At 27.0% G+C, this 12,374-nt stretch overlaps 1 protein-coding gene across 6 annotated transcripts in view; it reads left to right on the top strand.

The window, feature by feature from the left end:
- Positions 1 to 12,374, top strand: part of LOC122507229 (transmembrane protein KIAA1109 homolog) — a 36,924-nt gene that overhangs the window by 13,929 nt on the left and 10,621 nt on the right. For 3 of the 6 annotated variants that reach the window (XM_043619839.1, XM_043619841.1, XM_043619842.1), the window contains exons 13-28: positions 768 to 972; positions 1,104 to 1,492; positions 1,571 to 1,732; positions 2,298 to 2,423; positions 3,257 to 3,398; positions 5,874 to 6,113; positions 6,289 to 6,548; positions 6,608 to 6,637; positions 6,953 to 7,256; positions 8,088 to 8,483; positions 8,572 to 9,078; positions 9,197 to 9,612; positions 10,116 to 10,554; positions 10,806 to 11,059; positions 11,215 to 11,900; positions 12,214 to 12,374. In XM_043619839.1, the coding sequence (XP_043475774.1) occupies positions 768 to 972; positions 1,104 to 1,492; positions 1,571 to 1,732; positions 2,298 to 2,423; positions 3,257 to 3,398; positions 5,874 to 6,113; positions 6,289 to 6,548; positions 6,608 to 6,637; positions 6,953 to 7,256; positions 8,088 to 8,483; positions 8,572 to 9,078; positions 9,197 to 9,612; positions 10,116 to 10,554; positions 10,806 to 11,059; positions 11,215 to 11,900; positions 12,214 to 12,374 (4,717 nt within the window). The remainder of the gene's footprint in view (positions 1 to 767; positions 973 to 1,103; positions 1,493 to 1,570; positions 1,733 to 2,297; positions 2,424 to 3,256; positions 3,399 to 5,873; positions 6,114 to 6,288; positions 6,549 to 6,607; positions 6,638 to 6,952; positions 7,257 to 8,087; positions 8,484 to 8,571; positions 9,079 to 9,196; positions 9,613 to 10,115; positions 10,555 to 10,805; positions 11,060 to 11,214; positions 11,901 to 12,213) is intronic. The other 3 variants (XM_043619843.1, XM_043619845.1, XM_043619844.1) reach the window with 2 other exon arrangements.

The following is a 12,374-nucleotide window of genomic DNA, read 5'->3' as shown; positions in this document are numbered from 1 at the left end:
TCAATCATACGTTAAAAATTTTATTAAAATTCGTCGAAAGAATTCAATTATGTATTTAAAAATTTGTTGATAAAATTCCTCAGTAGAATTTAATTTTAATAAACATTTAAATTTTTCAATAAATTATTTGTTTTTGCATTTAAATAATTGAATTCTCAGATGATTTTTTTTATAAGAATTGATTTAAAATTAAATTTCAGTTAATATTCTAGATAATAATTGAATTAATTTTAATATTTACTATTATAATAAAAAATTGATCAAAAGAATTAAATTATTTAAAAAAAATGTTAATAGAATTCTTGCTAAGAATTGAATTATATTTTTTAAAATATTAAAAATTTTCCTCCTGTCAGGAATTCAAATATTAAAAAAAATGTTTTATATTATTTATATTTTATAATAATATATTTTTAAGTTATTTAATTTCAAAACGGTTTGAATTTGAATCTTTTGAAGAATTTTAATTCCTATGGAAAAATAATAATGATTAATATATTTATTAAAAAAAAGAAGTTTTTATGTTTTCGAATAGTTTTACAATTAGAGAAATTCGTAAATAAATGTAATAGAAAAATTTTTTGATTATCTAATCATTTTTAGAGTGAATCGCAAAATATTCTTTAAGTTCAGGGAAAAAGTTAAAATTTTGTCTGTAAATCAGGGAAGAGTCAGGGAAAATCAAAATTAAATTTTTGTCGCAACTTTGTTTATTAATCTACTAAAATATTAATAATTAATTTAATTTTGAAATTTATTTTTTTAAGGCAACGGAGGAGTTTACATTGGGAAGTGGAGAAGACAGACTGGGATTTATAATGTTTGAATGTGGATTCGAAGGCATTAAATTGAAAGTGGCCAAAAGATCGCAATTCGAGAAAGGCGAAAACGGAAGCGATGAGAAGAAAATTGAAACCGAAATATTGTACAACGATAGTGTCAAGAGTCAAGACGAAATGGAAAATTCTGCCCGTTTGTATTCTTTTTATTAATTTATTGAAATCTCTATAAATAAATTTTGAATAGATAAAGTTTAAAAGATTAGAATTTAATTTAATTTTGAAAATTTAATTGAATTAAAATTTTTAAAATATTCTTTGCAGCTCTAAATGCGGAGATGAATGAAACGGACACGGGACAGCCGACAACGCCAAACACAGCGCAACCGAATAATAGTGCAACGAGCAATAATCTCGTGGCAAAAACAACAAATGGAAATACCGTTTCTTGTGTGATTGAACTGAGAACAGTGTGGTTTAATTTTGCGGCACCTCCACGAACGCCAATTACGAGGAAAATTGATTTTACACGATTAGATTGGAATTTACTTAGTACAGCTTCGCCAGCAATAAATGCATGGATGAATCCAAGCAATAGATTTGCAATACAAATTATTAATATGTTTCGTTCAATGTACAGAAGATCAACAGCGGTTGTTGCTTGTCTAATGGCAGAAGCTTTAGATATTCAAGGCATTCACATGCCGGCAAAGGTAGAAAAGAAAATGAAAAATATATATTATTTATTATATAATATTTTTAAAAAATTTAATTTCACTATTTATTTTCAGAGTCGATATGGAAGACTCACGCCACTTGCCAAAACTCTTCAGGAGGATCCGTCTTGTCAATTATGTAGCGTTTTACAAAGTTATGTGATACTCACCGATATTTCCATGATTGAGGAAAATCTCCGAGAAATCGATTTACCACTATTGTCTACCCTTCGTCAGGTAAAAAGTGACAAAAAAATATTTACTTTCTTTTTGAAATTCAATGAAAATTTACTATATTTTTGCAAAATATAATTTTTCGAAATATAGTTCTTCAAAAATAGGATTATATTTTAAAAACAATTTTTAAAAGTATTAAAATTAAATTCTTTAAATATAAAATTTATTTTAATGAAATTTAAGAAACTTTCCTTGTTTCAATTTTTAAAAATTATTTTTAGAAATTTAACTATTTTCAAAAAATTTTCATTACGATTTTTTAAAAACCACTTCTTTTAGCATTTCAATATAAAATTTTTTTAATTTCATTACGTAATTTTTGTTTAATTAATTATTACTGTTCATATTTTCAAAAATTTTAATAAAATTTCTCGAATTTTAAATTCTATTAGATTTGAAATTGCTAATTTTATTTTATTTTTATTTTTTAATTCATGAATTTTTTTTTAATTTGAGAAAGAAAATTCAGACTTTTAAATTTTTCAGTAATTTTGTATTTTTTCAATTCATAAGTTAATAACAATTTTTTTAATTAATTACAATTGCACAATTTTGTATATTTCAGGGCGTAATTGTTCTAAGCCGACAATGGAAGAACGTACTTTATACACCATTGTTATTGGAACATAATTACAAAACAAAACACGTTAAACCCCTTAATGTCACTTTTGCCGTTTCCGATCCTGACGAGGTAATATTCTTTTTTTTCTAATAATTCTTCTAATAATCAATTTCAACTTCACGATTTTTTCATTTTATTAAATATCTTTTCTATGAATTATTATTATTTCTTTTAATATTTGCTTTTCAAAATAATTTTTGTCATTATTTTCTAATAAAAGAAGAAATACGTAGTATTTGTGCCTTTTTTATTATAAAAATAACGAATTCTTTTAATTTTGCTAGAATTTTTATTATTTACAAATAATTCACAACAAGATGGTTAAAAATTGTCTCTTAGGATTTCAACGAGCAATATATAAGCGAGACGGATGAGGAGGAAATTCTAAATTATAAGAGGAGTATGGACATTTATGACAAATTTTTTATTTAAAATCTACAAAAAATCGTAGCTTGAAAACAAAATATTTATTCTTGTCCTCAAATACGTCATTGTGTCCGCTTCTCTATTTTGGGTTCTTTGATAAAAAATTAGTCTTTAACAATCACGTAGATTCATGTTTTTTCGAATTTTTCTTTTGTTATTTCTCTTCAATAATATTTTTTATTTCTATAGATTATATATTTGTTTAGAAAGTGTGAAAACGTTTCTAAAAAAAAATCGCTGTGCTTTTAACATTTCATTATATATGAATAACACACGTGAATATTTTATTTGATTTCAAATGTTTTCGCAATAAATTCTAATTTCGAATTCTAAATAGTAAAGAAAAAGAAAATTAGAAATTTGAAATTGTTGAAAATATTTGAAATTATCTTTTAGTTACCTATTGATTGCTTGAGGTTGTAGAAAATAGTTTCATGAACGCAAAATAGTAGCTTTGCTTTTGCTTTTTTACACAGGAAAATATACTCACGGACGGTGATGAAGGTAGTGCAGGAGACGTTGACGATCAAGAAGTCACGGACGAATGTGCTATGCTGATTCATAGTGACAACTTGCACAAGCAAAGCCACGTTAAAAGTGGACTCGATAAAACCTCAGGTATATTTTTTTATCTTTTTTAATCCAAGCTGCTTTTTTTCTCTCTCGAAAAAAGAAAATCAGAACAATCAAAATTTCACCACTTTTCTTTCACTAATTCGGGCAAAAAAAATTTCTTTTCTGTGCACCAAATCCCATTTCTTCACCCTCGCATATTTTTTTTATCAAAACTAGAAAACTAGCATTGCTTGATTCATTGATAATGGAAATTTTTTACTAACTCTAGTTACTAATCTTTACTAATTAGCCTTACGGAACGTCCTATTTTATTTCTTATTATTATGCAAATTGCATAATTTTTTATTTTCAAATACAAATTTTTGTAAATAAAACCAAAATTTAAAAAATTCACTTATTAAGTGCATAATTAATTAATATTGTTGAAATTTTCACAAATTTTAATAAAATTATTCCTTAAAATTCAATTACTTTCATAAAAAGTAAAATTCTTTTAAAGATTTCAATTATTTTCAAAAATTTTAATAAAATTCTTCTTAAAAATTCAATTATCTTCATAAAAAATAAAATTCTTTTGAAGATTTCAATTATTTTCTTAAAGAATAAAATTCTTCGGAGAATTTGAATTATTTTCAAAAATTTGAATAAAATTCTTCGCAAGAATTCAATTATCTTCATAAAAAATAAAATTCTTTGGATAAGATTTAAATTATTTTCATTAATAATTAAATTCTTCGGAGGATTTCAATTATTTTCAAAAATTTGAAACAAATTCTTCTCAAGAATTCAATTTTTTATTCAATAAATAATAATTAAATTCTTTACACAATTTCAATTATTTAAAAACATTTGAAACAAATTCTTGTCAAGAAACCTTTCAAAGTAAAATTCGTCGCAAAAATTAAATCATTTTTTATAAATAATAAAATTCTTCGGAGGATTACAATTATTTTCAAAAATTTTAATAAAATTCAATTTTCTTCAGAAAAAATAAAATTCATTTGATGATTTCAATTATTTTCAAAAATATTTATAAAATTCTTCGCGAGAATTCAATTATTTTTATTAATAATAAAATTCCTCGGAGGATTTCAATTATTTTCATTAATAATAAAATTCTTTGGAGGATTTCAATTATTTTCTAAAATTTGAAACAAATTCTTATCAAGAATTAAATTTTTTTCATAAATAATAATAAGAATTCAATTATTTAAAGAAATTGAAACAAATTCTTGTCAAGAAATCCTTTCGAAGTAAAATTCATCGCAAAAATTAAATTAATTTTTATAAATAATAAAATTCTTCGGAGGATTATAATTATCTTCAAAAATTCTAATGAAATTCAATTATCTTCAGAAAAAGTAAAATTCTTTTGTTGATTTCAATTATCTTCTTAAATAATAAAATTCTTCTTAGGATTTCAATTATTTTCAAAGGATATAATTATTTACAAAAATTAATAAAATTGTTAAAAAGAGTTAAATTTTCTATAAATAATTTTAATAAAATTTTAATAGTAAAATTATTAATTACAATTATTAAGAAAATCAATTATATTAAAAAAATTGAAGAAATTTTTTGATAGACTTCAATTATTGTCAAAACCTTTAATTGCACCTATCTTTTCTTCGAAAGAATTTAATTATTTTCTATTTTTTAATAAAATTCCTTGAATGAATTAAATTATTTTAGAAAATTGTAATAAAATTTTTGAGAAGAATTTAATTATTTTCTAAAAATTGTAATAAAATTCAATAATTAAATTGTTAATTTTAATTATTAAGAAACACGATTATTTTAAAAACTTGAAATAAATTGTTCATAAAATTCAATTACTTTCAAAATTTCCAATTAAAATTATTAAAGAAACTCCATTATTTAAAAAAAATTCAAAGAAATTCTTCAAAAGAATTTAATCAGGATTTTTTAAAATTATAATAAAATTTTTTGCGAGAATTCGATTATTTTAAAAACTTGATAGAAATTGTTCATAAAATTCAATTACTTTCAAAATTTTCAATTAAAATTATTAAAGAAACTCCATTATTTAAAAAAAAATTCAAAGAAATTCTTCAAAAGAATTTAATTAGGATTTTTTAAAATTTTACTAAAATTTTTCACGAGAATTCGATTATTTTCAAAAATAATAAAATTCTGCGAAGAAATTCAATTATTCTCAAATTTTTTTGATAAAATTCTTTGCCAGAATTCAATGATTTTTAATACATTAATTTTAAATTTAAAAATATTTGAAAGGAAAAATTATTAAAAAGTTCGAAAATGTTAGGAATTGAAAAGTGTTTTAAATACTGGATGAAACATGGAGTTTGGAATAAACTGAACAGATAAAAATAAATAAATCGAAGATTAATTAAATAGTGCTTTTGTAGTTTAATTTAATTTTGGCTGAAGATTATCGCTGCTTTCTATTGTGAAATTGTCTAATTAAAAAAAATAGCTTCTTTTCTTGTACTTCGTAACGAAAAAAAAACTTGCCTTGCTATATGGGATAACCAGGTGTTTGTGGTGATGGTTTGACGGTTCCGGTAAGCTCTCCTCGCGGGAGAGATACCAGTCCTTTATCGACACCGGTACCAGGCCCGGATTCACTAACCTCTCCCTCTCCACCAGTAGCTCTTTCGAAAAAAGGAAGATCACTGCAGCCCACACAAGTGCCTGTTAGTACTCGTGCCAGTATTGTCTTTCCATTGCTTGCAAGTGGAGGATTATTTAATCAACCAAAAGAACCTAACATCAGTGAGTAATGCGCTTTTCATTGTTGTGTGTTTTTTCTCAAATAAAACTAATTAATAAAAAAAATTGAGCAAAAAAAATTAACAAACAATAATTTAACAGATAATTAACAAATTAACAAAAATTAAATACTCTTATTCAGTTAAGATTGGAAATATAATTGGTTTTTCTTTCTCAGGCTATGGCACGTTACGAGAAGAGAAGACGCCGCAAATTTACGTTTCGCATTCACATCAACTTGGGTCGAATCCAAGTATTTATTCGGGCGGTGGAGGACATGGAAGTCAGCACAGTACTGGAAGTTTGGACCAAATTACATCGCCGACTGGTTATCATTCGCGAGGACCGGTTAACGCTGGTGAAGATTTGTACAGTTGGATGGCGAAACAACAAGAATTTATCAAAGAAAATGATAAGACTCACTTGAAAGGAAATTGGGTACGTTAACACTTTTTTCCACCCCAAAAGACGATACTGTAATTATTTTTCTCTCTCAGGTCTTTCGGACCGAGCAAAAAAATATCAAGGTAGAATAATTTCTATTTCGTCACTAAAATTAGTATCTACTTTCCAATTTTCAAAATGAATTTTTACATACATTTCATTCTCCATATTTTCATTTTATTATATTTGCGTTTTTTTTAATTATTTTTCCCTTTTCATTTAGTTATATTTTCGTTTTTTTTTCTTTTTTCAATTAGTTAGATTTTGGTCTTTTTATAATTTTCGTTTTTATTATCTTTCCATTTTTCGAAATTGCTTTGATTATATTTTCTTAATTAAATTGATTTAAATTAAATTATTAAATTAGTTAGTTATTCTTTTTTTGTAAAAAATTTCAGGACTCAAAAATCAATACAATGACAACTGACGACACTGAAGATTCAGACGTTCAAAGCCGGCCATTTCTGTACCCAATGAAAGACTCTCTAAGACTGTTAGATGCTCATTTAATTTTTGAACCTCTTTTATCATCATTGTCCGTGATGCCGCAACAAATGCTGTCAGCAATTGGCTCCAGTAATTTGAATAACGTTTCATCGTTGGATTCACTGGGTTCGAATTTGTCCCTCGTCGGTAGTATGGAGACAATGAGAATCGATATTATTGTCAGTGAATTCGGTAAAATTACCGATAAAAAGAAAGGTGAGGAAAGGAATAATTTTAATTACAAAATTTAAAGAACGTAGATTTAAAAAAAAAGAATTATTTCAAATTCTTCTGAAATTAGTTAAAGTTTATAATTTTCAACAAAATTTTAATTATTTTTTATAAATAATAAAATTCTTCTCCGAAATTCAATTATTTTTAAAATTTTCAATAAAATTCTTGACAAAATTTCAATTATTTTCCAAACATTTCAATATCTATTTTAATAAAATTTTTCAAAAGTATTCAATTATTTATCAAAAATTTGAATAAAATTTTACGCAAACATTTAATTATTTACAAAAAATAAAAATTTCACAGCATTTCAATTATTTACAAATTTTTTATAAATTTCTTCCCAATAATTTAATTATTTTCATAAATCTCGGAGTGATCGATATCTTCATGTTTTATAATAAAATATTTTTGATTTGTTGAATTTCAAAAATGTTTGAATTTAAATCGTTTGAAGAATTTTAATTCCTATGGAAAAATAACAATGATTAAAATATTTATTAAAAAGAAAAGTTTTGATGTTTTCGAATAGTTTTACAATTAGAGAAATTCGTAAATAAATGTAATAGAACATTTTTTTGAGTATCTAATCATTTTTAGAGTGAATCGCAGAATATTTTTTAGGTTCAGGGAAAAAGTCAAAATTTTGTCTGGAAATCAGGGAACAGTCAGGGAGAATAAAAATTAAATTTTTGTCGCAAGCCGAAAAGAGAAAATATTCTGAACTAATATTATTTTTAATTTAACTATTTTTATTTTAGCTATTATTAAATTTACAATATTTTCAATAGAATTTTTTTTCTAATCACACAGGAAGCAAATATCCGACAAAAAAAGGTGGAACCAAGTTTCATTTGGACATTCCGCCGGAAACTCCGGCCTTTTTGTGCGAGAAAATTGGTATCGATGTAGATATTAAAAAAATGGCTGACATGGCCGTTGATGATATGATACAGAAGCAGAATATTTTATATATTTCACGTGGTCAATTAAAAAAGCACACAAGTACGGTTGTTAATTTTAGTTTAAATATTCGATATATTAGTCAGCAGGTGAATATGCCACTATTGAGACTGTTGCATCAAATAAGTAACATGTATCAGAATTTTAAGGAAACACAATTGGAACTCAAAGAACAGCAACCCGAAATCAAAAGGAATAACAATTTGACAGTTCACAATCCTCCCACGAAAAATGGTTCATCATCAAGTAAATATTAAGCAACTTTTTTTTCAAAAACTTCCATTTTTTTGCTAATTTGTATTATTCATTTACAACTGAATTTTATTTTTTTCAGCCTCCGATCTTCAGGACCATTTGGCAGGTGGTAAAAAATTAGACGAGCCATTAATGCAAAATAATTTTGATGCACAACAACAGAAAGTGATATCGCCCTCGTCGAGTATTCGATCGAGACCACAAAGTTTTGCGCAAAAATTACGAAGTACGGGAAAAAGTGTTAAGGGCTACATTAATTTGAGTGAAGGTGTTATTACACCGAATTTCGGTGCAAGTCCAAATGGTTCGGGTCTCGATAAATTTAGTATTATATCGGAAAAATGTAAAGACGCATCGAAATTGGCGCCACGTTGTTGGAAAACAATTTACTATCTTCTTGATTTATATGCAACAAAACCGGAGACAAAAACTGTTGCTCATCGTTTTTCCGTTCCGGCCGATAGCGCCGAGAATTATAAAGGTGGAAAAAAATATGAGACGCTCAATGAAACGAAAGACACGGATATTGAGAAGGGAATTAATGCCGAGAGTAGTTCAACGCCAATTCCACCTCAACGAGAGCTCAGTAAGTTTCTTTTTTTGAAATTCAAAATTCAGTCTTGTTTTTACATTCTCATCACATGAGAAAGTATTGGCGATTAGTTTTTTGTATTTTCGTTTGGCTAAATTTTTTTTTCTTTCAGATTTAGTGACTGGAGAGCGAACAAGACTGATAATTTTTGGAGTGGCGCGAATTCATCGGACACGATTATTGGCAACGTTGAGTGGCCTAAAACTCGAGGCGGAGATAACGAGTTTACACGCGAGTTTAACGTGTCGAAAAAAATCACGACCAGCGAGTCTCGAATGCAGTTTGACGGGACAAATTGGACGAACGATGATTGTTTTATTGGAAGGCGTTGCTCCCAGTCAGCAGACAGTCGTTAAAGTCACTGTCGGAAAATCGCAAGCTTTATATTCCAGCGTGACGAGAAAGCAAAAGGATAAAAACAGCGGTTTATTAACCGTCGGCGCTGTTAATATTGACATTCCGCAGCATCCAGTCGCATTGCATGGAATGATGACCAGGGGTAGTAAACAATTATCCTCCACCCTTCAGGTATATTTTATTTTTAATTAAATATGACAAATAATAATTTTCCTTGGGTAACGATCACCCGTTTTTCTATTTTTTAATTTTAATAAAAATAAATTGTTCTGTAAATTAAAAAATTTTCAATTTTCGAAATCAATTTTTGAATGATTACAGATTTAAATTTAAAGAATTCATTTGTATTATGTACATAAAATTAAATATTCTTGATTATTATTATTTAAAATATTTTAAAAATTTCTCAAAAAAATACAATTATTTTTAAAAATATTAATTAAATTCGATTCTTTCAAGAATTTTAATATAAATTCAATTGTTTTTAATAATTTTGATGAAATTCTTTTATAAAAAAATTTATTTTCAAAATTTCAAACTGCGAACAGATTTTCGGAATACAACGATTATTAATTTAGAAGATAGAAGATAGATAAAAGATAGATAGATATTCAAATATTAATTATTAAAAAATTATAAAAAATTAATTTGAAAATTTTGTGTTCAATTTCAAGGAATTGAGAGTGACACGAGCGTCATCGAGACTTTCGCGAGGACAACAGCAGGAGGAGGCGGACGGTGCACCGGGAAGTCCACATCAATATCCACCGGCACCGACGATAGATGTGGAGAAACCTCAACATGTTTCGGGATTATTGGAACCGATTGTTATGCAATTTCATCTTATTCTCCAGAGTCTCAGTATCACCGCTGCTCTATTGCCGTCTCTTCAGGCGCAGTATAAAATGGATCAGGTGACAAGTTCCGGTATAACTGGTAGCAAGGCAAAATTCACGATCGACTTGCCCCAGCATAGTTTGAGTTTTACTACGAAATTACAAGTAACCGAGGCGAATTTACCCTCTGAAGCGAGCATTGAATTACCGAAAGTTCACGTCTCCGCTGAATATATTCAGGATGGAAGCAGTAGTTTAAATGACAATAAACTTGCAGGTATGTATTTACAAATTATTAAACTATTTATTATTTATCTGATTTTATTATTAACTGGAAAATGTGGAACGGAATTTAATTTATTATTCTGCAATTTACGAAATTTTTTATTTTCAAATTCCAACTGCAATTTTCGAATAATTTCAAATTAATAATTTTAAAAAAATCATTTATTAACTGAATATAATTATTATTTATTATGCATTATAAAAAATGTAGAAGAAATAATTTCTCATTTTAATTTTTTCTAGACGGTGTTGTTTTGAGACAGGGAAGTTATTTGAGCGCAAAGGCAGATATCGGAGTTTTTGAACATTCATTATCGACTGACTTGTTAAATCATTTGGTCTTTGTACAAAAGGTCTTCATGAGGGAGGTAAACGAAGTCGTGCAGAAGGTGTACGGTGGCGAGAAACCCGTGCCCCTTTGGCTGGAGGACGAAGAACCCGCTTCCTCCTCTTCGTCACTGAAAAGATTCCTATTCACTTTAATCATACGAATTAAGGTAAATTAAAAAAAATTCCCCTTTGTAATTATTTAAATATTATTTATTTTGAAAATCTATTATTATTATTAGTATTTTGTTTATATTTTCAAGTCGAGAGCAAAATAGAATAAAAAGGATTTCCTATAATTGTTTGGTTATATTTATTTTTTCAGAGGATCCAATTAACAGCGACAACACCAACAAATTCGGCAGTGCGACTAGAAACAGGAGCCGTTGAATTACAATTATCAAATCGTGTTCAAAATGTTTCCGGTTCAACGCAAATGAAACTTTTTGGAAAAGCTCAAGTCGATATTAATTTGAGTTTAGGACAATTATTGAAGAATGTCATGTTCGAGGAGGCGGAACCTGAATTTCAACAATTTGCATTCTTTAATACACGTGTTGGTTTACGTAATGCATTTCAGGAGGAAATGGCTGAGGATGAAGCCAAGGAAGTTGTATTGATAACATTAAAACGTCCATTAATTTACATTCAACCAATTGCCGTCGATAAGGCCGTGTTGGTTTGGTTAAATTACAAAAATGCTTATGAATATTGGAATGAGAAGAGATCGAATTTAAATAAAGAAGTATTGACGGCAACTCAACAGGTCTTTGAGAAAGTTCCATTCGGCCAATTAACAAGTCAATTGAGCGCACCAAATTTAGGAACATTATTTTTACAACTCACTGTCGACGATATGGGAATTTGCATTCCATTAAATTCACTGCCACCAAATAATTGGGGAATGAGTCGTGGACTTTATGATGGAGAATCGCGAGGCGCTGTTGTTATTACTTTGGAGAATACGAGTATTTCTGCGTGTAGCAGTGGAAGTCTCGTTAGTAAAGGGCGGTGAGTTTTTTCAAAATTTAATTATTTACGTTATTGAAATTAAGTTTTTCTTAAACAAACACTTATCAACTGAATCAATAATTTAAATTTATTAACTAAATTAATAATTTAAATTTATTGAACTAAATTAATAATTTAAATTTATTAAATTAAATTAATAATTCAAATTTATTAATTTAAACCATAATTTAGATTTTTTAATTCTAAAATATAATTTTAGTTTTTCAATTTCTATTTCTCGGTGATTACTTCACGAAACATTGACAGAGACGAAAATTTAAAAATATGCTTAATTTCTTTTTCTAATTTTCAGATTTGTTGGCCTTTGCTTAAGATTTGCAGAGGATTTTGAAACTTCTCTGGACGATTGGAAACCGGATATGACAGATAATAATGTGATGAATCTTTGTGTTGTTTCCGAAGGTACTTATGAAGTCTGCAGTCGAACTATTGCACAAAAGCAAGACAAATCAG

Source organism: Leptopilina heterotoma, unplaced genomic scaffold, assembly GCF_015476425.1.
Source record: "Leptopilina heterotoma isolate Lh14 unplaced genomic scaffold, ASM1547642v1 Lhet_45, whole genome shotgun sequence".
NCBI lineage: Eukaryota > Metazoa > Arthropoda > Insecta > Hymenoptera > Figitidae > Leptopilina > Leptopilina heterotoma.
This window is presented reverse-complemented; position numbering and strand designations above follow the sequence as displayed.